Source organism: Elephas maximus, chromosome 10 (assembly GCF_024166365.1).
Source record: "Elephas maximus indicus isolate mEleMax1 chromosome 10, mEleMax1 primary haplotype, whole genome shotgun sequence".
Classification (NCBI taxonomy): Eukaryota; Metazoa; Chordata; class Mammalia; order Proboscidea; family Elephantidae; genus Elephas; species Elephas maximus.
In genome coordinates this window covers 65055622-65080846 of record NC_064828.1, presented here as the reverse complement: position 1 = coordinate 65080846, position 25225 = coordinate 65055622, and the positions used below count along the sequence as shown (strand labels likewise).

The 25225-nt window shown below is 37.4% G+C and overlaps 2 protein-coding genes across 3 annotated transcripts in view; one reads left to right on the top strand and one right to left on the bottom strand.

Annotated features, from left to right (window-relative positions):
- Positions 1 to 986: 986 nt before the first annotated feature.
- Positions 987 to 18944, top strand: GNPNAT1 (glucosamine-phosphate N-acetyltransferase 1). 2 transcript variants are annotated; one of them, XM_049897822.1, is made up of 6 exons: positions 987 to 1071; positions 9888 to 10055; positions 11252 to 11314; positions 14117 to 14244; positions 15631 to 15692; positions 16683 to 18944. In XM_049897822.1, exons 2-6 carry the CDS (start codon positions 9902 to 9904, stop codon positions 16828 to 16830), a joined length of 555 nt encoding a protein of 184 aa, XP_049753779.1. In that variant the 5' UTR covers positions 987 to 1071; positions 9888 to 9901; the 3' UTR covers positions 16831 to 18944. The 2 variants fall into 2 exon arrangements, with proteins under 2 accessions (XP_049753779.1, XP_049753778.1); XM_049897821.1 differs by having other exon boundaries at positions 1042 to 1126.
- A 21-nt stretch (positions 18945 to 18965) lies between these two features.
- The window catches only part of STYX (serine/threonine/tyrosine interacting protein), a 62857-nt gene continuing 56597 nt past the window's right edge, over positions 18966 to 25225 (bottom strand). The window contains exon 11 of the mRNA XM_049897820.1: positions 18966 to 23276. Coding sequence (XP_049753777.1) covers positions 23203 to 23276 — 74 coding nt within the window. The 3' untranslated portion in view covers positions 18966 to 23202. The remainder of the gene's footprint in view (positions 23277 to 25225) is intronic.

Below are 25225 nucleotides of genomic sequence, written 5' to 3'. Positions count from 1 at the left end.
CAAAGAAGGGGGGCTACTAGCTATGTGATTTGGGGGAGTTATTTAACATCTTTGAATCTTTGTTTCCGAATCTGTAAAATGGGGACAAGTGCTACTTAGGTAAGACACTCTGTATACGGGAGCTCAGAGGGAAACATTTTTTTCCTAATCCAGGGCTTCTCAACCTCAGCGCTATTGACATTTTGGGCCAGATAATTCTTGGTGTTGGGACGCTGTCCAGTGCATTGTAGGATGCTTACCAGAATCCCTGGCTTCCACCCACTAGATGCCAGTAGCACCTCTCCCCTCAAATGTGAGGCTGATAATGTCGCAGACATTGCCAAATGTCTCCTGGGGGGCAAAATCGCCAGTGAAGAATCACTGCCCTAACCCCATCTTCATCCTAAAATAACTGGAGAGGGAAATAAAACAACAGTCCCGAAGGAGTAGAATGCAGTGGCCTCAAATCATAGCTCCATGAAGGTCCGCTCAGAAAACTAGGGATGAAGAGCCTCAGAGCTGCCAGTGAGGAGGCGGGTCCTAAGAAACGGGCTGAATCCTAAGAGAGCAAGGCCGGGCCTTCCGTCTCTGACACTTACACTGCTGTGGAGAACACGGCGCCTACTCCTCAGCTGACTCCGTACTCCTAAGTAGGCTTATTTCCAAATATACTGAGATACTGACACCTTGAGGAAGGCTATGGGGAGCGAGGCGAAGGGTGAAGGAAGGCTCAGGGTTCCGGCTCCGCAGCGAAGCTGAACGCCCGAAGGCTGTTCGCCACCGCTCAGCGTGCTGACGCGCAGCCCCGCCCCCGCGCCGCCATGCCCCGCCCACCAGAGCCCCGCCCGAGCCCCGCCCCCAGCCCCGCCCCCAGGCCGGGCCCTTGGCCCGGGACACCAGCGGGGTTCGCCTCCGTCTCTGCGCGGGCTTGTGCGTCAGCGGGCAGGGCGGGGTGAAGACGTTGGCGCTGCTGCCACGTCTGGTAGCTGCTCGCCCCGCGCGGCCGCGGCGGCGACTGTGGCGCGGGAGGTGCAGGAGGAGGAGCTGGCGCTGAAGCCGGATCCGGATCCGGATCCGGTGCTGTGTACGCGGGTAGGTGAGAGTCCGACAGGCCTGGAGAGTAGCTCTGACGCCGGGACCTCTACGGGTGAGGAGGAGACGAGTGCGGGGAGCAGGAGGGGCCCGGGGTGGGTGTCCCGGGGGCCATCGCTGGGCCTGCTTTCAGATTTGTCAAACAGGTGTGTCCGCTGTCCCCGGGCGAGGTGGGCTAGGCCCCCGAGTGAGTTCGATGGGGGCAGACAAGCGTTTGCCTTCGCCACCTGGGTGGACGTGAGGTGTGAAGCGCGCTTCGGAGCAAGTTGAGCGGACGCGAGCCTGGAGCTAAGGTTAAAGATGCTGGCCGGGGTCCCGGCCATACAGGGTCGTGGCACTGGGAAGGGCAGGAAAAGGAACTGGGGTCGAAAATAATTCTTAACCAGGTTTTGGCGTGAAGAATCGAGACAGCTCCTCGCCCGTCTCTGCAGCCATAGCTGTTGAATGGGCACAAACGTCCGGGCCCCCTCCTCCCGTCCCTACTAGGGTGCGCTCCACGGACGGCGGCGGAGCCGCTGAGGACGCGCTCCTGTTTGGAAAATCCTCCTCCGCACCGACTCGATCGGGGCTTTCACTGGGTGAGATAGGGACCTCCTTTGTCTCTTTTTCCGAGGCTTCTGCCCCTAGAAACACCGAGTACTGTGATTTCTGTTATAGGAGCCGACATTTATGTAAGCCAAACTCTTAAAAAATTTCATCCAAAATTGATCTGGCGATTATGAGATTCATTTCGTTAGGATATCCACGCATGAACGAATTCTAGAATGGATCTCAAGAACCATTTACATCAGTTCTACTTAAGTAGTATTCGTTGACATTCATTTTTTAGAATAGGAAAGACAGAGCTATCTACCTGTCTGGTATGATGATGTGGAACATGAACGTATGTTGACTATGGTATTGAGGAACTCAGGATGGGAAAACAAGATAGGAGGATTCTAGTGCCAGTTCAGTCACTCATTTGTTGAGTAACCTTGGGTCAAAAGTCATAACACCTTTCCTTGCCCAGCTTCCTGGTTGGTAGATAAGAAGTAATGCCTAGATTGTGAGGATTAAATAAACTGTACTTGAAAATGCTTTTGAAAATTCTTAAGTGACATGTGAACGCACAGTTAATAAATATGGCTAGACCTGTTAAAATCATCAGTGCATGAAGTGTACCTTAGATTCAAAATACAGTAAAATTATTATCGAAATTGTTATAAAATGCATATAGAGAAATGTCACAAGTCCCTCCAGCCTCCCGTTCACCGTACACTGAAGCGATGTAGTGATGCTCCAGTTCTTGAGGTGTATAAGGCAGTTTAGCTTTGGCCTTACAGGCTGCTTTTGATACTTCTATATCGACTTTTTGCCTCTTCCTCCCCAGTGTCTATTGTTGCTCTTAATTGCTTGCTTCTAGCAACAGATCCTCTCCATTCGTATTCTAATCTGCTATAAAACAACATCAAAAACAGACCCACTGCCATCCAGTTGTTTCAGACTCATAACAACCCTATAGGACAGTAGAACTGCCCCATATGGTTTCTAAGGCTGTATAATCTTTACGCAAGCAGACTGTCAGTCACATCTTTCTCACTCGGAACAGCTGGGGGGTGTGAACTGCCCACTGCTGATCTTTTGGTTAGCAGCAGAGTTGCTTAACCACCGTGCCACCAGGGCTCCTTCTAATCTGCTATAAAACCAAAAAAAAATCAAACCCTTTGCCATCTATTCCGACTCATAGCGGCCATATAGGACGGAGTGGAACTGCCCAATAGGGTTTCCAACGAGTGGCTGGTTGATTTGAACTGCCGACCTTTTGGTTAGCAGCAGAATGCTTAACGGCTGGTGCCACCAGTGCTCCGCTATGGGTGGGAATCCACTCGATGGCAACAGGTTTTTTTTTTTTTTTAATCTGCTATAGAGACTAGGAAACCAAGTTGCTGACATTTTGTGTAAAGAGTAGCTAACTGAATGAAAACCTTACGTGATGTTAGTAAAAATGTGTTTGGTGTATGGTTTTTGTGACGTCACTTGTGGTCGTTGGGGGAATCTTTTTTTTTTCTTCTTGTGGATTCATTTGTATTCATTCAGTAGGCATTTACTGGGCTAGGAATTGGCCTATATTGTAAATGTATGTTAATTTAGCAGTTAAACAGATAAGCTTCTTGAGAAATATTTGAAGGATAGGGTTTACTTTTTTAAAAAACTGGTAAAATAACTATACCATAAATTTGCCATTTTAGTAATTTTTTAAGTTTATAATTCAGTGGCATTAGGTACATTCATGAAGTTGTGCCATCACCACTATCTAGTTCCGAAAGTTTTTCATCACTCCAGGCAGAAATTTTGTACTAAGCAATAACTCCCCACTCCCCCTTCCCTAGCGTTTACTTTTAAAAATTAATCTAAAAACATTTTTGAAGAACCCAATGGTAATGTATGAGATACAGTTTCAGATAAGTGTACAATTTTATTTACTGATTTTCTAGCAGATTCTTCTTTGTCTATATGGAGGCGTTTTGCAGTACCTGGAGCACCTTAAGATGCTAAAATAGTGTATTTCCTTGGTAAACCAAATAAAATGACCTATATAGTTCTTTTCTAGAATCCTTTGGAATTTAGTATCAGAATCACATCTTACTTTATAACTTGCCAAGTATATTAATTGGGCACCAGTAGAATTTTACTCTTTGAGCGGGGAGGGAGATGAATGACAGGTGATCTTCAGCATGGCTCTGTTCTGTAAGATGGCCCAGAAGATGGCATTAGTTTCTGGATGCTTGGCTTACCGGCGGCTGCTTCTCGCTCTGCAACCCCAGGCACGTCAGGGTAGACGTATGCTCCACAGGGTTCTCAGTGGTTGATTTTTCAGAAGTAGATCCCCAGGACTTTCTTCTGAGGCACCTCGGAGTGGCCCTGACTCTCCAACCTCTCGTTAGCAGCCGAGCGTGTTAACCGTTGGCACTACCCAAGGACTCCCATGCTCGGTTAATGGATTCTTATTTTTATCCAGAGCGCTTTGTTTAATATATTGTGACTAGTCTGAAATTCCTATTTTCTAAATATAGCTTCTGTGTTTAAAATTTTAACTCTTGTGCAACGGTGAGTTAGGAAACACATTTCTTTAGTTTCTAGAGTTAATTCAAATGTTAACCAGTATTATTTACTATTATGATCAATCATAGAATAGGATCATATGGTTAAAGGCACAGGAAAATACTAGTATTTTCTAGTTAAAACTAGGGGGTTTAGTTGAGGGCTTCATAATCCTAATTCTCCAGTATTCCTCCCCTCTCTCGTTCATGGAAATTATTAATCCTATTTTACTTGTTTTCCAGGCTACTTTTTTTTTTTTTTTTAGCTCCCTCATTTTTGTTAATGTTCATTTAAATTCTCTTTTGAGTTTTCTTTGATAAGCTTCATGCTTACCAACTATATGTTAAATAGCATGAATATAAAAATGTTTAAATAGTGTGTTGCTTTGAGGACCTTAAATTTATTCTTTCTGGCTTCTGCATTTAAGGTAAACATTTTACTTTATTGATAAATATCTAACCTGTTTAATTTATATGCATACCTGAAAAACAACACTGCTACCCATCTCTTAGATGATATTATACCTAAAAACCTCAGGGGCCCAATTATCACGGACAAATACTAAAATGCATGTGCTAAAATTAACCTATAAAAAATCCGTTTTGCATTAATAAGCATGTTAAATTTGATATGATTATTTCAATCATCATGATTTATTTCCTTTCCACAAACTCTTAGAACTAGGCATAAATAGTTTTTATAGAATGACTTGATCTGAATCCTTCTTGAGGGAAAAAATAAAACCTCAGTAGTCTATAAAATAAACCTCAATTTTTTCTTTCTTTTCCAAGAATGTTTACTTTTGGTGTAACATAAACATAATAACCTGTAGTCCCATACCCAGCACAGTGCCTGGCCCCTAACAGGTACACACTGACTCATGAATTAATTAACTTAAAGGTGAAAATTTTCAGAAGAATTATAGACATGAATTTTAAAATAATTGCTAACAAAAAATAAGTGCTTGTTGAACACCTGCAATGTGCCAGGCATTGTTAGGTGCTTGCAATACAGTAATTTCATCCTTCCAATAATTTTATCTCCATTTTGCAAATAAAGAAACGGATTCTAAGAGCTTACCTACCTTAGCCAAGGTCACACAGTTGACATTTGAACATCAGGCTCTTTCCATGCCTGGGTTTAAATTGTGGTTCTACTACTTATTTTGTGACATTGGGCAAGTTACTTACATCTCCATGCCTGCATTTCCTTGTCTGTTAAAATGGGGATAATAATCATACCTACCCTATGAGATTACTGAAGTAAATGAATTAGTAAGTGTGAAGTTGTTTGAACAGTGCCTGTCATATAGTAAGTGCGATTACTATATCACACTACCTTCCCAGTCTGCACTGCAGCGTTCCTATATAGTTACACGGGGTTAGAGGTAGAAGTTTGATTTTTTTTTTTTGATTGTGCTTTAGATTGAACATTTACAGAACAAATTAGTTTCTCATTAAACAATTAATACAGATATTGTTTTGTGACATTGGTTGCCAACATCATGACATGTCAGCACTCTCCCCTTCTTGACCTTGGGTTCCCCATTACCAGCTTTCTTGTCCCCTCCTGCCTTGTCCTCGCCCCTGGGCTGGTGTGCCCATTTAGTCTTGTTTTGTTTTATGGGCCTGACTAATCTTTGGCTGAAGGGTGAACCTCAGGAGTGACTTCATTACTGAGGGTGTCTGGGGGCCAAACTCTTGGGGTTTCTTTAGTCTCTGTCAGGCCAGTAAGTCTGGTCTTTTTTTGTGAGTTAGACATTTGTTCTACACTTTCCTCTAGCTCTGTCTGGGACCCTCTATTGTGATCCCTGTCAGAGCATTTGACGGTAGTAGCCTGGCACCATCTGGTTGTGCTGGACCCAGTCTGGTGGAAGCTGTGGTAGCTATGGTCAGTTAGTCCTTTGGACTAATCTTTCCCTTGGTTTTCTTCATTCTTCCTTGCTCCAGATGGATTGGGACTAGTGAAGTAACTTAGATGGCCGCTTCTAAGCTTTTAAGACCCCAGACACTACTCACCAAAGTAGAATGTAGAACATTTTCTTTACAAACTATGTTATGCCAATTGAGCTAGATGTCCCCCAACAAGTTTGACTTTTAAGGAAAAGTGAAGATTTGCCGTAAGAATATTGTGACATGAAATATGGAACATCTGAGAGTCGGGTGATTGGGAAAATTATTCTGTCATTAAATGGACTTAATTTTTTTTGTATTGTGCCCTTGTTTTATGGTAGTATGTTTTTATGGATGGATGGATGGACAGACAGGTAGACAGATAAATGTAGGAGTTCCTGGGTGGCGCAGAGTTAAGCACTTGGCTACTAACAAAATGGTTGGCGATTTGGATCTACCCCAAAGTATCTTAAAAGAAAGGCCGGGGGTCTACTTTGGAAAGGTCACAGCCATTGAAAACCCTATGGAGTGAAGTGCTACCCCGTCACGCCTGAGGTTGCTGTGAGTTGGAGTCAACTCAACGGCAACTAGTTACTGGTTATGGATATAGATATACATCTATGATATCGAAATGGACATATATTTATACATATTTTTAAATTCTTTGTTTCAAAGAAGAGCTAGAGGCAGGTGCCAAATAGAAGAGTTTCTCTAACTGGCTATAGGGAGAGAAATTAAAGCTGGGAGTTTCTTTATAGTCTCCTAATAATAATTGTTTCTTCTAGCAACTCTATGTGCTGTAGAAATGCCCCCCTTCAGTTTTATACTTTATATAATTTTTCATTTCTTCTATCACTTTATATGTCATTTCATTTTATGTATCATTTCATTCTTCCTATCATTCTGTAGTGTTGCTGTGAGTTGGAATTGACTCAAGGGCAATGGGTTTTTTTTTCCCCCTATCATTTTATCTCTGTTACTTAGTCTCAGTCATATTAGACCACAAGTAGTGAGAACCTTCCCATTTCTGAATGTGCAAGAGGGGAAAAACACCGTAATTGATCATTTTTCAATAGCATGAGGAACACTGGTATCTTAAGTTTCCTAGTGCTGCTGTAACAGAAATATCACAAGTGAGCAGCTTCAAGATTCAGGGCACCAGCTCCAGGGGAAGGCTCTCTTTGCCAGCTCTGGGGGAAGATCCTTGGTGTGTTGGTATTCTTCACATGTCATTTGTCTTCCCTCATTTGTGCCTGTCTTTGTGTTTAATCTGCTCTTTTTATAACTCAAAAGTGACTAGGTTTAGGACACACCCTGTACTATATGGCCTCATTAACCTAACAGAAACTCTACTGTCCAAACAAAAACCCATTGCAGATTCCGACTCATAACGAACTTATAGGACAGAGTAGAACTGCCCCATTAAGCTCCCAAGGCCATAAAGCTTTTTTTATTTAGTGACACCCAAGTGAGATTTTTGAAACTGAGTCTTACTTTACTTAAGACTATAGCAGACAATATATAAATTACTTACTCTCTGGCATATAGTAAATCCACCATCAATGTAGGCTATAATTTTTTAAAAATCTACAGTAAAAACTAAAACCACACAGAAAAAATCACGGAGCTGCTCCATTGACACATTGCTAATTAACAGTCACAGTTTGTAACAATCCAGGTCTTGTCCCCTATCAATGTGGACAAACAGCCCAGGGAGAATGAGTCTTACCACAAGCTTCTCCACCTCTCACCCCCTTTTTTATTGTTTTAGGTACAAATTAGTTTTTCATTCAAAAATTTAACACAAATTGTTTTGTGACATTGGTTGCAATCCCCACAATGTGTCGCCAAGGCTGTAAATCTTGAAGAAGCAGACTGCCACATCTTTCTCCTGTGGTGCCGCTGGTGGTTTTGAACTGCCAACATTTTGGTTAGCAGCTGAGTGCCTTAACCACTGCACCACTAGGGCTCCTTTTAAACAAGGTACAGGGGTTAGGATTCTAACACATATTTGGGGAGGGGGATACCATTCAATCCATAACAATTGGCTATTCTTATGCTGCTTAGATACAGCTGAGAAAATAGATTTTTAGAAAACCTGCCGTAAAAACAAAATCTAATATTCTTAGTGTGTATCTATCATAGCTAAGACCAAATATTATTGTGAATGCAGAGAATAATTAAGTAATTTGAACCAGTTCATCAGTTATCTTCTGCTCATAGTTAAAAAAGAAAAAAAAAGTTACATGCCCAATACGCCTTCCTTAGTGGCACGAAAGACTAATAAATTGCTGTTGGCTGCTGTTGACTTGGCCTCTGACTCATGGTAACCCCATGAACAATGGGATCGGACCCTTGCAATTAATAATGTTTTCATTAGCTGATTTTTTGGAAATAGTTTTTTGCCAGACCTTCCTTCCTAGTGTTTTATTCTGGAAGCCCTGCTAAAACCTGTTCAACATCATAGCAACATGCAAGGCTCAACTGAAAGACAAGTGGTGGCTGTGCTAAGGTGCCGGAAAAAAAAAAAACCAAAAACCAAACCTGTTGCCACTGAGTCGATTCTGACTCATAGCAACTCTACAGGACAGAACTGCCCCCACAGGGTTTCTAAGGAGTGCTGGTGGATTCGAACTGCCAACCTTTTGGTTAGCAGATGAACTCTTAACCACTATGCCACCAGGGTTCAGTGGCTGGGAATTGCAGATGAGAATTCTACTGCTGAATCACCACTGCCCTCAACTTAGCAAACACCAGTCCACAGGGAAAAATATTTTAAAAGACATGCTAGAAAAGGAGAAAATGTTTTAAAGGACATGCTAGAAAATGACAAAATGTTTTAAAAGACATGGTAAACCCAGTGCCGTCTAGTCGATTCCGATTAATATCAACCCTATAGGACAGAGTAGAACTGCCCCATAGAGCTTCCGAGGAGCGCCTGGCAGAAAGACATGGTAGAAAAGGAAAAAATGTTTTAAAAGATGTGCTAGAAAATAGGGTTTTAAAACTTAACTCGTCTTAGTCATTTACTAATCCAATTTCTTTTTATTATTATTATTATTTACTGTGCTTTACGTGAAAGTTTACAGAGCAAGTTAGTTTCCCACTGGATAGTTTGTACATAAAGTGTCCATGACATTGGCTGCATTCCCCGCAATGTGTCAGCACTTCTCCCCATTTTTGCCTGGGTTCCCCATTTCCTTTGGTCTGGATTTTCTACCCCTTCCTGCCTTCCTATCTTTGCTTTTGGGCAAATGTCCTTTTGATCTCATATAATTGATTGTTCTAATGAATGCGTTCCTCTTGGGTGTTGTTATTTTATGGGCCTATATATTGTTGGCCGAAAGGTGGTCTCCGGCAATGGCGAATGGCTTCAATTCTGGGTCAGACGGTGTCTTAGGGCCGTAGTCTTAGGGTTTCCTCCAGTTTCAGTCAGACCAGTAAGTCTGATCTTTTTTGTGGATTTGATTTTTCGTTCTACATTTTTCTTCTGCTCTGTCCAGGACACTCTGTTGTGATCCCAATCAGAGCAGTTGGTAATTGTAGCAGGCACCATCAGTCTCGGGGTCATGCAGGCTGTGGTTCATGTGGACATTAGTCCTTTGACTGCTCCCTTGGTTCTTTGGTTAATAATCTATTTTCCCTCTGATAGTAATAATGATTTTTTAATATATCTGTAGTTGCGACATTTGATGTTAAATTTAAGACAAGCTAAAATATCTTGCATACTTTTAAAATAATTTTTCTAACTGTATTAATTTATATTTAAGAAACTTTCTTGGCAATCATAGTAGCTTTTCTTCTATTAAATAAAATGCCTTAACATTTAAAATTTTGTTTTAGACCTTATTACAAAAATGAAACCTGATGAAACTCCTATGTTTGACCCAAGTCTACTCAAGGAAGTGGACTGGAGCCAGAATACAGCTATGTTCTCTCCAGCCATATCGCCAACACATCCTGGAGAAGGCTTGGTTTTGAGGCCTCTTTGTACTGCTGATTTAAATAGAGGTATGGACTCAAATTCAGTTTATAAATCCTGGTTAAAATTATAGTTAGCCTTCTATTTTCTCCACAAACTATTATGTTGCTGAAGATTTTTAGAAATAATATTTGACTTTTGAAGTATTTTTGCACTTAATGTTTAACATGACTGCTACAGTGTATGTCATGCCTAAGACCAAATAATATTGTGAAATAATTTCAAATGATTTAAATACAACACTGTTCCCTTCTAAGAAGCCAGAAAGATTTCTTATAAACAAAGGTGAAATTACTGTGCATAATGATGCATAAGGAAAATCTTCTCTAAAAAGATGGAAGAGTGAGGGTGGAGATAATTGGCCTTGGATAAGTTGCAAAGGGTTTTTGTCTACATGTATTTCTTCTTTTTTAACATCTAAAGTCTCCAAAATATTTTTTCTCTCAAACTTTGATAATCAAAAATCACCTCTTAATTTTCATAGTTTTTTTTGGTTGGAAATCTAAAGAAATTGATTATGGTGAAATTCACTACTGAATGTATATAAGTTGAGATTCTCAAAATTCAAAAAAATGTGCTGTTTATATTAAGATAACATTAATGAACATTAATGATCTTTAAAAATCAATCTCAACAATATTATATTTATAGTTTATAAATTATATCATTTTGGTCATAGTGAAAATCTTGCACTTTCAAATAAAGCTGAATCACATATCTGGGAAAATTTGGCATCCCTTGCATTGAATTAATGCATATTACATTGAAAAAAATGAGTGATGGCTGAGTATTAAAACCAGTTGCCTCCAACTGATGGTGACTTCATGTGTGTCAGGGTAGAACTGTGCTCCATGGGATTTTCAAGGACTGATTTTTCAAAGTAGGTTGCCAGGCTTTTCCAAGGCACCACTGGGTGGACATGAACCTCCATCCTTTTGGTTAGCAGCTGTTTGCGTCACCCAGGAATTCCGGCTAAATATTAAGGTCAGCACTATTCCAAAATTTTAAAACACTGGTGAACCTATTTTTCTTTGTTAAATATAGTGATTACAGAAAGAATAATAGGTTTCCATTTAATATATCTTAATAATTTAAAGATGATTCAATATAGAACTTTTTGGAAAAATAATTGCCCATAATCTCACCAACTTAACACATTACTTCTTTTTGTATAATACCTTCTATTTGCTCTTCTCATGACTTGAAATCTGTTTTACAAAACCAGGTTTTTTTAAGGTACTGGGTCAGCTGACAGAGACTGGAGTTGTCAACCCTGAGCAATTTATGAGTAAGTACTACAGCCTATTTTTCCTGAATGAAAAGAAATAAAGGCAAACAAGATTTTCTTTTTGTTTAGAGTTCTGCTGAGTACCAATGTGTGTTTCTGTTCAAATATCTGGAAGTTATTCAGATAACAAATTAGCTATTTTCTTATTTAAATATTTAATGTGGTTGAACTAGAATCCAAATGTCGCAATTACCTTGTTTTGTAAAATACCTGACTTCTTTTAGATACTTTACTAGAGCTTATGGTCTAGTTGCAGCTCTAGAGATTTTTTGTTTATTGTAGTATTTCCTTTCATGTAGTTAGGTTATTTGTAGAAATTTCATCAACCAAGTCAAAAATGTAAGCAAATATATTCTAAATTTTTTTTTTTTTGGTTCATTTATATTGAATTTTTAGGTTAGCTGGTATCTTAAAAGTTAATTCAGCCCCTTCTGTTTATATATGAGAAAATGGAAATCCAGATAGGTCAAATGACTTGCCTTAGATCAGGTAGATAGTGGTAAGGAAAGGACTAGAACCTCACTGTTTTCTGTCTAGTGTTCTGGCAGTGTCCTTTGTACAACACTGCCTTTTCCTGTTACCTATAATTTCTTTATTTCCCTCAGTAATTAATTTTGTTTTATACTCTATCTGACCCTCCCTAGAATGAAGACCATCATTTTCTTCATTGTTTTCCTTCCCTGAATTTATTCCTTCTTCCCATTCCAGACTACTATCTAGAATAAAACCAAAAAACCAACCCATTGTGTCAAGTTGATTCCGACTCATAGCAACCCTATAGTAGAATAGAATTGCCCCACATGGTTTCCAGGGAGCAGCTCGTGTTTTGAACTCCGGACCTTTTGGTTAGCAGCTGAGCTCTTAACCCTGTGCCACCAGGGCTCCCTTATCTAGAATAAGACCTTGGAAATAAACCGTATGAGATACTGTTAGGCTCAGTTTTTATTCCTGAATTCCTCTTTGCATGCATATCAGATTAGAGGAGAAACCATGTTATTTTAGCAATGTAAGTACTAAATCAGTGTAAGGGGAAAGTATTCCATCTTTACTCCCATTTGCTATACAACCTTGGGAAAATTACTTGGAAGTGGACACGTTTTTCACTTACTTCACAAGGAAACAAAAATCATGATTCTATTTCTTAAAAAAAAAAAAAAAAAAAGACCATATAATCATGAAATAATTGTGCTCACAAAGAGAAAGATGAACAAAAGATAAAAAAATCATAGAATGCAGCCATGTAAACAGCTTGCAGTTTTGTGTTTTCTATTCAAATATATGTTGAGCGTAAGTAAAAGTTAAAGAAACCTATTCAAAGTAACTAATGAAGATACTAAACAGTTTTAATCCTTTAGTCACAGAGTGGCAACATCTAGAGTTTATAAGTGCTATTCACCTAAAATGGAGCCTTGGGGCCGTAGAGAGCTCAGCTGCTAACCAGAGGTTGGCAGTTTAAATCCACCAGCCGCTCCTTCGTAACCCTATGGGGCAGTTCCACTATGTCATATAGGGTCGCTGTGAGCTGGAATTGACCGATGGCAGTGGGTCTTTTGGTTCACCTAAAATACCTATATTAGCCTTACTTCATTTTTCTAACAGGTTTTTAAAATGTATGGACTATATTCCAGTTGATGCTGATTGCTGATATATCAACTACTTTTTTTTTATAATTTTTTTTGAGCTTTAAGTGAACGTTTACAAATCAAGTCAGTCTGTCACATATAAGCTTATATACACCTTACTCCATACTCCCACTTACTCTCCCCATAATGAGTCAGCCCTTCCAGTCTATCCTTTCGTGACAATTTTGCCAGTTTCTAACCCTCTCTACCCTCCTATCTCCCCTCCAGACAGGAGATGACAACACAGTCTCAAGTGTCCACCTGATACAAGTAGCTCACTTTTCATCAGCATGTCTCTCCTACCCATTGTCCAGTCCCTTCCATGTCTGATGAGTTGTCTTCGGGAATGGTTCCTGTCCTGGGCCAACAGAAGGTTTGGGGACCATTACTGCCGGGATTCCTCTAGTCTCAGTCAGACCATTAAGGCTGGTCTTTTTATGAGAATTTGGGGTCTGCATCCCACTGATCTCCTGCTCCCTCAGGGGTTCTCTGTTGTGCTCCCTGTCAGGGCAGTCATTGGTTGTGGCCGGGTACCATCTAGTTCTTCTGGTCTCAGGATGATGTAATACTTAGATATTTTTAATAATGTAATATTTTCATTAGAGACAGAAAGGACAAATTACTTTGGTAAAATGGCTTTAAATATTAAGTCAGCTGCCCTGACAGGGAACACAACAGAGAACCCCTGATGGAGCAGGAGAACAGAGAATTTGCAGACCTTAAATTCTCGTAAAAAGACCAGACTTAATGGTCTGACTGAGACTAGAGGGACCCCAGAGGTCATGGTCCTCGGACCTTTGTTAGCTCAAGACTGGAACCATTCCTGAAGCCACCTCTTCAGACAGGGACTGGACTGGATGATAAAACAGAAAATGATAACTGGTGAGGAGTGAGCTTCTTGGCTTTAGTAGACACATGAGACTATGTGGGCAACTCCTGTCTGATGGCGAGATGAGAAGGTAAAGGGGGACAGGAGCTGGTTGAATGGACACGGGGAATACAGGGTGGAGAGGAGGAGTATGCTGTCTCATTAGGGGGAGAGCAGCTAGGAGTACATAGCAAGGTGTGTATAGGTTTTTGTATGAGAGACTGACTTGATTTGTAAACTTCCACTTAAAGCACTGTAAAATAAGTCGGCTAAATGTCTACCAGATAACATTTTGTTTTGCAATTCTCACAGAATCTTTTGAGCATATGAAGAAATCTGGAGATTATTACGTTACAGTTGTGGAAGATGTGACTCTAGGACGGATTGTTGCTACGGCAACTCTGATAATAGAACATAAATTCATCCATTCCTGTGCTAAGGTATGAATTCACATTAATGATTGAGTAATAACAGACAGGTGTTTTCTAGCAAAACAGACTTTGAGTTACCTTTAGACAAATCCTGTTTTCTCACTGCTTTCGCTGTAAAATCAGAGCTATTATTTGAGAAAAGTTTTGCTTCTTAGAAATCACACTTAGTAGCAGGCATTTTCCTACTGTGTTCTGAGAGCTATGAGAAAGAAAATATATTAAGAGTATGAATTGTTAAAAATTTTTCTGTACGGTTAGCTTTGGTATAGTCCTAGAGAAATCAAGTCATTATCATGCAACTTGACAGTAATGTTTAAAACCCCAAATGCTGGGTCCTGAGGCTATTTTTTTCAAAAACGTTACCTTGAATATACTACATTAGCACAAATTCCCATCCGTTTCCAGGTGCTAAAAGTTCAGAATCCTATATTCTACCCTAATTGTGACACTCCTAATGCTTATAGAGCTCTTTCATCCCTGATGAACTCACATGAAATAGTAAAGAAAACCTAGTACAGCAGTCCCCCTTATCTGTGGCATATATGTCCCAAGACCCCCCATGGATGCCTGAAACAGAAGACAATACCAAACCCTAAATATACTATGTTTTTTCCTATACATACCTATGCTACAGTTTAATTTATAAATTAGGCACAGTAAGAGATTAACAACTAATAATAAAATAGAACAATTATTAAGTAAGGGTTACCTGAACACAAACACTCTGACAGTCCATCTGATAACTGATTAATTAGGTGGCATATACAGCATGCGTATGCTGGATTAAGGGATGCTTCATGTCCCAGGCAGGAGGGCTCGGGAAGGTGCACGATTTCATCACACTAAGAATGGCATGCAATTTAAAACTTATGAACTGTTTATTTCTGGAATGCCATTTAATATTTTCAGACCCAGGTTGACCACAGGTAACTGAAACCTCTGAAAGCAGAACTACAGGATAATGGGGAACTAGTGTAATGCAATGATTAGATGTCAAGATAGGGTAAAACAGGAACATTTAAATGTATTCTTTGAGCTTTATGAATTTTGGTGAGGTTTCTGCACTTGAAATTAATAAACTGTATTTGGAGTAGGGTGGTGGGTGTATTACTTTCATGATAAGATGACATTTTGGTGAGATGGACTCTGAGGTTTGCTTTGAAACTGTGGGAAAGGGATGTTGGATATATAGACTAAACAAGATCAGGCCACAACCTGGTTCATTGTACTATTCCCCTGTATAATAATAAGAGAATTTACATTTTAGTTTTTATGACATTCAAGTATACAAAACATACTTCTTTTTATCAGTGAATTCTTATCAACTGTCACTTGTTGATTTAGCTGAAAACAAAGCTAGATGCTTAATTCTTTAAACACTGTCAATATTTTCAGAGAGGAAGAGTAGAAGATGTTGTCGTTAGTGATGAATGCAGAGGAAAGCAGCTTGGCAAATTGTAAGTAGGCAGAAACAAGGTAACCTTAGGTAAATTAGATAATCTTTCTGTTTCAGTTTATAGTTTTCTTGCCAAGATACCTGTTATTACCTCTTCTGAGTTTTAAAGAATTCACTCAATAAGTATCAATCATCTGATATGTGCCAGGTACTATTCTAGGTATCTGGGACACATGAGTAAACAAAACAGACTAATTTCTAGTATACTAGTCCATTTAACTTAGTCATACCTTTTATAATTTTATAACTTTCAATTGAGATCTTCTGTTTTTTTATGATATGATTTTGTCTATGCAAACATGAGAAAACCCTTCAGGCAAATTTTTGTAGATGTTTTTCTTTCCCCATCTAACACATGGGGTTGCCATGAGTTGGAGTCAAAGGGTTTGGTTTTTTGGTTTAAGGCAGTTAAGAACCACATTTTTATACTGGGTTTGGATTCTTTCAGGATATGTAAGGAAAGTATATACTTTTTTGTTTTGTTTCCACTTCATATTAATTAGACTAATCCAGAGTTAATACTTTAACAAATACTTAAGTAGATTTTTAACTGATTAAAGAATAAATGATTATATACCCATTTTATATGGGAATGCCAACTCCTGGTAAGTAGTTTGATTTTAGGGGGAAAAACTGTCTACAAAATAATTTAAGCCATGTTTTTGAAAGGCAGATAATCTTTAGTGTTAAAATTAATGTTAAAACTTACTTTTAATGAGGATTTAAGGGTGAGTTTTGTATTTGTTCTATTTATTAATGGGCTGGAGATCATAAGATAAAGTATATTTGAAGTCAAATAAAATATTGGGTGATTTAAATGCTTACCCACTTAAAATTTGAATTATTTAAATAAGTGCAAGGGGAAGAATCTAAACCCTATTTCTAATATAAATGGTCTTTTTTAAAAATAATATTCATAGTAAGTTATTAAAATTCATTTTTATTAACAAATGCTCTATGCTTATCCCCCCACCCCCCTTTTAAATTTCAGGTTATTGTCAACCCTTACTTTGCTAAGCAAGAAACTGAACTGTTACAAGATTACTCTTGAATGTCTACCACAAAATGTTGGTTTCTATAAAAAGTTTGGATATACAGTGTCTGAAGAAAACTACATGTGTCGGAGGTTTCTAAAGTAAAAGTTTTTTAAGAGACAGCTAACTGTAAAAGGGCAACAAGGCGTAATACTCTTCCTAGAGTTAAATTGTTTTGTTGCTGCAACTCACTGACCTCCATAAATATTGGACTGAAAAAACATTGTAATACTACAAGTCTAATGACATTTAGAAGATTACCTTGGGCTGGTGGGACATGCTATGAGTTTAGATTACAAATGAATATTATAAACGGTATGATTTTTAACCAAAGGAATATATTTTTAACTTGAATTTTTTCTTGTATTTTTCTAAAGTTTGGCTTCATTTCTTGGTAGTCAAGAATATGGGTAGTAAGGAGTTAAATGTCTGCTATGTGTACCGCTCATTAAAAATATATACACTGAATAAGGCTGTTTCTTATCACATTCAGAACATTAGTATTTGTTTTAAAGAAACGTATCTAAATACCACTTAGGGGTGTATCATTTACCAAATATTAATTATGTGGTACTGAATAAGTTAGAAATTATAGCTAAATGTAGTACACTCCAACATTTTTTATCTTAATACCAGCAAACAACCTGGTCAGGTAAAAGGAGTAGAAATGAAAATTAACTTATAAAATGTGACAAGATTGAAAGTAAAACAATCTGAATGTATAGCTAAGTTTATATAATCCTCATATACCACCTGTCTTTATCTATGAATTATTCATTTGTTAAATGTACCTAAGAGCAAATACAATGGGATATGTAAGGTACTATTTGAGGAGCCTGAGTGGTGTAGTGGTTAAGTGCTATGGCTGCTAACCAAAGGGTTGGCAGTTTGAATCTGCCAGGCACTCCTTGGAAACTATGGGGCAGTTCTACTCTGTCCTGTAGGGTCACTATGAGTCGAAATCCATTCGACGGCAATGACTTTGATTTTTTTTTTTTGGGTAGTGTAGTGAGTGGTTAAGCACTCAGCAGCTAACTGAAAGGTTGGCAGTTCAAAGCCACTAGCCCCTTTGCGTGAGAAAGATGTGGCAGTCTACTTCTTTAAAGATTTACCACTTGGGAAACCCTATTGGGCAGTTCTACTCTGTCCTGTAGGGTTGCTAGGAGTCAGAATCAACTTGGTGGCAACAGGTTTTGGAAGGTACTATTTAACAGTGAATTAGCAAATCCTGGGATATACTTCTCACCTGATTTCTCATCTTTCATGGGTATCAAGTCTCTTCTGAAGTAATATTTTTATGAAAAATGGAGTATTACAAAATTAAGTGAATATCTAAAAATACATCACACTGTATTTGTCGTAGTCTTAAAATGCTGTTGGAAGCTTTTGTATTTAATATGTTATTCTGGTCACCACCCTATTTGATTTTATTTATTTTAATTATTTTTTTAAGTTGAAAAAAGAATGAGATACTTCATTAATGGTTCTAATCTTTTGCATTCCATGTTACATTAAATCTGTTCATGATTTTGTTAGAATCCTAATGTGGTCTGTGCTTTTCTTAAGTATTTTATTATCTTGAGTCTTGAGTCACAGTTCATTAAATTTTAGTTTTGTGTACTCTTTGTTAAAATGAGCTTGGAAAGTAAAGACCAACTGTTTCCTACCTTTTTGACTCATACCTAACTTAACCAGATTTCAGATTTCCCTCCATGCAGTCACCTGAAGTCAGCTTTCCAAAACTTTTACAATAGAAACCCTTCACCCAAGATGGTACAACACTTATCTGCTGATGAGCTTCCCAGATTAACTCTGATAATCTCTAGTGGGAGTCTTGGTGGCACAGTGGTTGAAAGCTTGGCTGCTAACCAAAAGGTCGGTAGTTCAAATGCACCAGCCGCTCCTTGGAAACCCTATGGGGCAGTTCTACTCTGTCCTTTATGGTTGCTATGAGTCAGAATTGACTCAGCAGCAACGGGTTTGGTTTTGATTTGGTCTCTAGTGAAAACAATAAAGCTAGTTTTGTCTTCTCAGGAGTCCTGCAACCTTGGCTTTATTAGGTACATTCTGGTAATTAAAAACCCATGTTAAAAAATAAGCCTAGTAAAAGGCAAAATTAAATGCTCTGTTACATTTGTTACCACTTAACAATTTGAGATGAAATTGTCTTAAAGGGTTGGTATTTCAATAAATTCGTTTAAATGGTGTAAAGGTCTTACCTTAAATTCTTTCCACAAGAAACAGAATTATAAGGTACAGTATATAAAAATTGTGTCACTGAGGAAAATGGTGACTTATATATTTAACTTCAGTTAACAAGAGTATGTTTATGATTTTCTAAGCTATATTGTGAGTAAACTCAAGTACAAAAAAGCTTCATAAAACATTATTTCATAATATATGAACTATATTTACCACATTTTGGAGCACTGTTTGCTTCTGAAAAGATATAATGAAGTGGCAGTTGTGATTTTTACTGTCTCATAGTTTGTACATTTGTATTTCACTGACTCAAGGTGCACATTTTTTTACACTTGAAACTTGGATGCATTTTATGATCAATGGCTTGTCATAGTTTAGTCAGCAATACTTTGCCTTTTATTGGTATCTAAAATAATGGTATAGTTGTGATGGCAACTTAGATGTGATGAAAAACAGAATATAGGTAGGCTAACACAGGCAAAGAGGGTACTGTAAGAAAAAGTAGTATTTTTTAATGGGCTGAAAGATGTTCTATGGATGACCTACTCTTTCTTTTGGACCTGATTCCCTCACTTCTGATCGCAAACTTGATCAACTAACCCTTCAAAATACACTTAAGGTGGAATTTTTAATTCACATGGACTATTGATATTTTTTCTGTGCGTGACCACGATATTTTGAGGGATACTCTTAAGTGGTTCTCAATATCTCATGTTCGTTCATCCTTTTCAATCCACGGGAGTAACACTGGATCACTTTAACCCAGAAGTTAACAATCTAAGTAAAGAAGTTCTGAGGCATAGCAGTATAAATAAACTTTTCAATTTTTTGAGGTATAATGGCACAATAGTTTAATACAACCACCACTCTTCACAAAATAATTTTAATACTTTGTGCCGAGGCTAGCAGCATTTTGCACTGTGACATTCCTACACACACATATAAGCATTTTATCCAAATACAAATATTTGTTAAAAGCAGAGTAAAGCAATTGCCTATACAAAGGTAAATAGACACTGTAGGTTATTTTTCTTCTTGAATCATTTTGCTGCATAGTAAATTGCAATTACATGTCAGTATAATGTTACTGATCTATAGAATACACTTTGAACTGTGAGGTATGACAACTCCCTATGAAAGGGAGCTAACATGTAAACCTGAATATTTCTGAGTGATTTTTTTTTTTTTTTTTTAGCTGCCATGGATGGGTAAGACAAAAAATCCAGCATTCAAAGACCCTAGAAACTTACTTTTTCTAATCAGAAGAATTAAAATCTTTTAATTTTCAGATACTTCCTATCCTTACTGGAGCACTGTCAAATACACAAAGATATAAATATTGAAATGAAGTTTGTTATGGAATTATGGATTAAACCAGTTATTAAAAAAAAAAATCCGCCAGGTAACTGCTCATTTACTTTACATCAAGTTGAGACCCTGATATATACATCCCAACTTTATAATTCAAGATTGCAGTTAAATACTTGTAACTCACTTGAATTTCCATGGTAATAAGACAATTAGAAATCTTATATTTTCTTAAAAAAGACATGCTTAACATTTTCTGACATTACTTCTAAACTCAGACAAAGCACAAAATCCCCCAAAACTAATATTCTGCTCTAAAAGTTAAGTGGTTGAGAGTTGGTAGCAAATGCTATCACGGTTTATCATTTCCACCATGGAGTAGATACCAATAAACAAAAGTAACTGCTGTTTAAACATCTAGTAAGAAATTAACATGAACCAATTAGCTGAAATTAGAAGAATACTGCCATTAAGAATTAGAATATTTTCAGTATTTAAGTTATTCATACTTCCAAAATAGACAGTAATGGCAGTTTTCCTGTTTTCATACAATGTCACTTTAAATTCTGTGCCCAGATTACATACATTATTCAAATACTCTAGAAAATAAATCATGATTGGTTAAATGTATCTTGGTTAACTGTCTATCAGAAAACATTAGTGGAAACAAAGGAATCACAGAAATGGAACCAAACAGTTGAAGAGCTACTAGAAGAACTACGTAACAGTAGGTAGAAGAATGGATTCAAGAAAAAAGAAACTTGCAGTGGAACAAAGAATAAACCCTATGTAATGCCCACATTAACACTGTAACCAAGATGAAGCCAGTCCCTTTTTCTAGTGTCTGTGAGACTGTAATATACAGTGCTGGTCAGGCACTTTAGTGACAGCATAAAAATTATAGTGGATAGAAAAAGTGGAACATTTTCAGCTGTAAATTAATACCAATAACCAAAATCTGTACTTTTGGTCAGACTACTAAAAAGAATATGTGTACTTAAGAAACAAGAAAAAATCTTAACTGCCTCATTTTTAAAACCTAAATTTACTATTATGAAGAATCTTTTAAGCAGACAGTTTTGCAGAATGAAATGTCATAGATTCTTAGCTTGTAAGACAGATCTTTGCTGACCTATCCAATAGTGAATTATACCCAGGAAAGCTGTGTTATCTGGCACTTTACCAACTGATATTTCTGAACACCCAATGCAAATCTTGACCCCACTAGACCACTACACCAAATGACCTAATTACACAACCAAATACTGGACCACAATGGGACACAATGGGATTAACAATATGCTGTTTTTAGGGTGGTGAATACCACAGAAATTAACTCTTAATTACCAAAGCATTTTACTTCATTTCCACTCTCCCACTCTGCTGGACAAAAAAGCTTTTACTGTATTATTACATCAAAGGGAGAAAAAGAAAGCAAGTAACTCGGTGTAATAAGTTACCTTGCATAGTACCTCCTGGTACCAAGAGAATGTATGGAAATCATTCCCATTAGTAAAGCACCTCAAGAGAGGACTGAAAACTGAGATACAAAGAAGTTTTGTTTGTGCTACCCTAAAGTCATAAGCTACAAAAAGTTAAAAACACTCCTCTCCTCCCTCACATCACATACTTAAATAGAAAAAATGTTTTTCTTAAAACAATTGTTGTATGTATAAATAAAAACATGGAGAACCAAGGATCCATAAAGTGACTTTGCTAATGCAAATTATGGGGGGACATTTGGATTAACTTAAAGAACTCATTATAAAGTTAATTTAAAACAGACTAAAGTCTCCCACAAATCACCTTTCCCAATAAATGCATCTTTAAAGAAAAGCTTTTGTCTGAGCAACCTCACAGAATCATTAAGACAACATAAAATGAACAGAAGTAAACGTTCCATATTCCAAATAATTTACTGAGGTTTTCAAGCCTCATACTCTCAGTTTTAACTAATTTATGGTTTTAAAAAAAAATTACAGAAAAACATTAAGAACTTTTCACTGTTCTACATATTAATTTGGAGGTCATGAGGATTTATCTTTTTTTAAAATGATGCAAGGCACTTTTCTGGGCTTCATTTAAGAAAAAGAAAATAGTGCTACACTGGTATATCATACTCTATTTAGAACCATTTTGGACAAAGAAAAAAGACTAGGTGACTCTGAAAAGAACAAATACAACATTTGGTTTTACCAAAAGAAATGTAAAACAGAAAGTCATGTGAAAGTTAACACTATCCTTTTTTGGAGCATCTGGTACTATATTTTCCTTTGTTCATTAAACTTTTTTTTAAATAGAATAAACAAATTAGGAAGGTAATAGAAAAGGAAGCAATAATTGGATCATATTAAAGTAAGAGAAATTAGCTAATGTCATGATTTAAGACTATTAATAAAGGATCAAGAGAATTAAAAAAAAAAAAGGATAATTAAGGTATTGAGTGATACCAAAAAAGAAATGTAGCAGATTCCTGCACTTTAATGTTTCTGTAAGAAGCTCCATCATAAAACTGAACTGTAAAATTATTTTAAAAATGTTATAGAACAAAAAATGAATTTTAGCAAAATTTAGTATTCTTTTGTTATAAATTACCCAAATTTTACAAACAAATCCCCCCTAACTTGCATTTTGTTTAAAGTAATAACTATATCATACAAATAAATTTCAAGTATGAAAAGTGCATTATTGCAATAATACCTCTTTGCAAGTCCAAAATTCTTGGTTTATAATAAAACTGTAAAGTTTAAAAAAAAAAAAAAAGGGACTAAAACCATCAGTGCCATCTATTGTAGAAGTCCAAAATCTTCTTAAAATGTTGCTCGACAAGTTACAGAGAAACATGTCTGGAAGCAACATATAACTGAAAAGAAACTACCTGTGTTTTTTTACCATTTCACATTATTATTTCTCTAGTATTTTCTCCTTCTCAAATAGATATTCACATCCTCTATAACGTTGCTCGAATCAGCCATTCTGTGCAGTCGCCACTTGCATGCTTCCAAACTCTTCTTCTTCTTCATGTGTTCTCTTCAAACTGCCTAAAAGTTATTGTATGAATATAACATAAAATGGGAACTTAATAAATTCATCTGTTAGAATGTCACAGCTAATTTGTTTTTTCATGAAGTTATACTGTGTATACCCTAGTCCCACCCAGTGCCTCTAAGTCAATTCCGACTCATAGTGACCCTGTAGGACAGAGTAGAACTGCCCCATATGTAACACTATGAAAATTTTAAGTAAGCTTTAATAAATCCTTTTCTTACCCAAATAACTTTATATCTTCATGACAGCCCTGTTTCATTTTTCTTCCTCAGAGTTAAGTTTTGCATATATTGTTGTTGTTAGGCACCATCTAGTTGATTCTGACTCAAAGCAACTGCCTATGACAGAGTAGAACTGCCCTATACAGTTTTCTAGGTTTTAATGTTTATGGGAGCAGACTGCCAGGTCTTTTTCCAGTGGATTCGCTGGGTGGGTTCAAACCACCAACCTCTCAGCTAGTAGTAGTTGAATACTTAACCACTGTGCCACCAGGGATCCTCAAGTATTGCATACAATAAACGTTAATTTTTAAAACAGTTTGGAAATAGAATTTTCAAAGAGAGAGTAGTATATAAATGTTTGGTTATAGACTTTATGATTTCTATCTGTTAAGGATTGAATTATGTCCCCCAAACATACGTGCTGTAAATCCTAACCTCTATGCCCATGGTTATAATATGATTAGGGATTGGGCTCTTTGTTATGTTAATGAGGAGGATTAGTGTAGGGTGTACATCTTGAGTCAATCTCTTTTGAGATATGAAAGAGATTAAACAGACAAGCAAAGGAGAGTTGGGGTAAAATAGATGCCAAGACACATGGAGATCTCCAAGGAACCGGGAGGGAAAAGCTAGAAACAAAGACCTTCTTCCAGAGCCAACAGAGATTTACCCTAGAGCTGGCACCCTGAATTCAGACTTCTAGCCTCCTAAATTGTGGGAAAATACATTTGTTTGTTAAAACCATCCACTTAACGGTATTTCTGTTATAGCAGAACTAGATAACTAAGACACTATCCCATGAACATGTAACCTAGGACATAAAATTTAAGCAATTAATTTTATATTTGTATGATTTTATTTTATAGATATAATTATCTTTTGCTTTCACAGATGCTACTATCAAAACAACCAAAAATATTTTTCCACTAAAGCTACAGTTTCATTACCAACACGATTAAAGGCTGGGAAAAGGGAAGGCATGTAGAGGATAAAGAAGACATTTTCTTTTATCTGCTCTTTAAATCAGAGGCTGTTAGTACAGAAATTTCCCACATAGAATCAAAGCTATCCCTATATGCCCAATAGTTTTAATCAAGAAATCTGAGTTTAAATGGAAGAAAAATTTAGGAAAACAGAAAACTGGTAAAGAGTTTGCTGTCATTTGCCTAACTATGGAATGGCCATAAATTTTTGTCCTAAAGGTTGTGCTAAATCATAGTAACACTGTTAATTCAGAGGGCAGATGCAAACATGAAGCTAATATTTCACTATAAGATAACTGCTGACCTTTTGGTTAGCAGCCTGAGCTCTTAACTACTGTGCCACCAGGGCTCCAAGATTAATAAAGTAAAGATAAAAATACAGTATCAATACAATAGAATAAGGAAGAGCATATGCCACTCACAGGGCTAGATAAAGCTACTGTGACTGAGTTTCAGATGAAGTGCTGAGCTTCCTAGCAGTCAAGGAAAAAAAAGGTAGGGAAGATAAGAGACATAAATAATTAATGTAAGGTAAAAAGTGGTTAAGCACTCAGCTGCTAATCCTGAAAGGTTGGCGGTTCGAACCTACCAGCTGCTCTGTGGGAGAAAGATATGGCAATCTGCTTCCATAAAGATTACAACCTTGGAAACCCTATAGGATAGTTCTACTCTGTCCTATACGGGTCACTATGATTAGGAATTGACTCGATGGCGATTTTTTTTTTTAGGCCAAAGTGA

What these genes read in the sequence shown, in the direction of transcription:
- GNPNAT1 (XM_049897822.1), top strand. Translation starts at nt 9,902, where the DNA reads ATGAAACCTGATGAAACTCCTATGTTTGACCCAAGTCTACTCAAGGAA. An exon ending in TACTGCTGATTTAAATAGAG is followed by an intron (nt 10,056 to 11,251) that starts GTATGGACTCAA and finishes TTACAAAACCAG; the next exon opens with GTTTTTTTAAGGTACTGGGT. An exon ending in CAACCCTGAGCAATTTATGA is followed by an intron (nt 11,315 to 14,116) that starts GTAAGTACTACA and finishes CAATTCTCACAG; the next exon opens with AATCTTTTGAGCATATGAAG.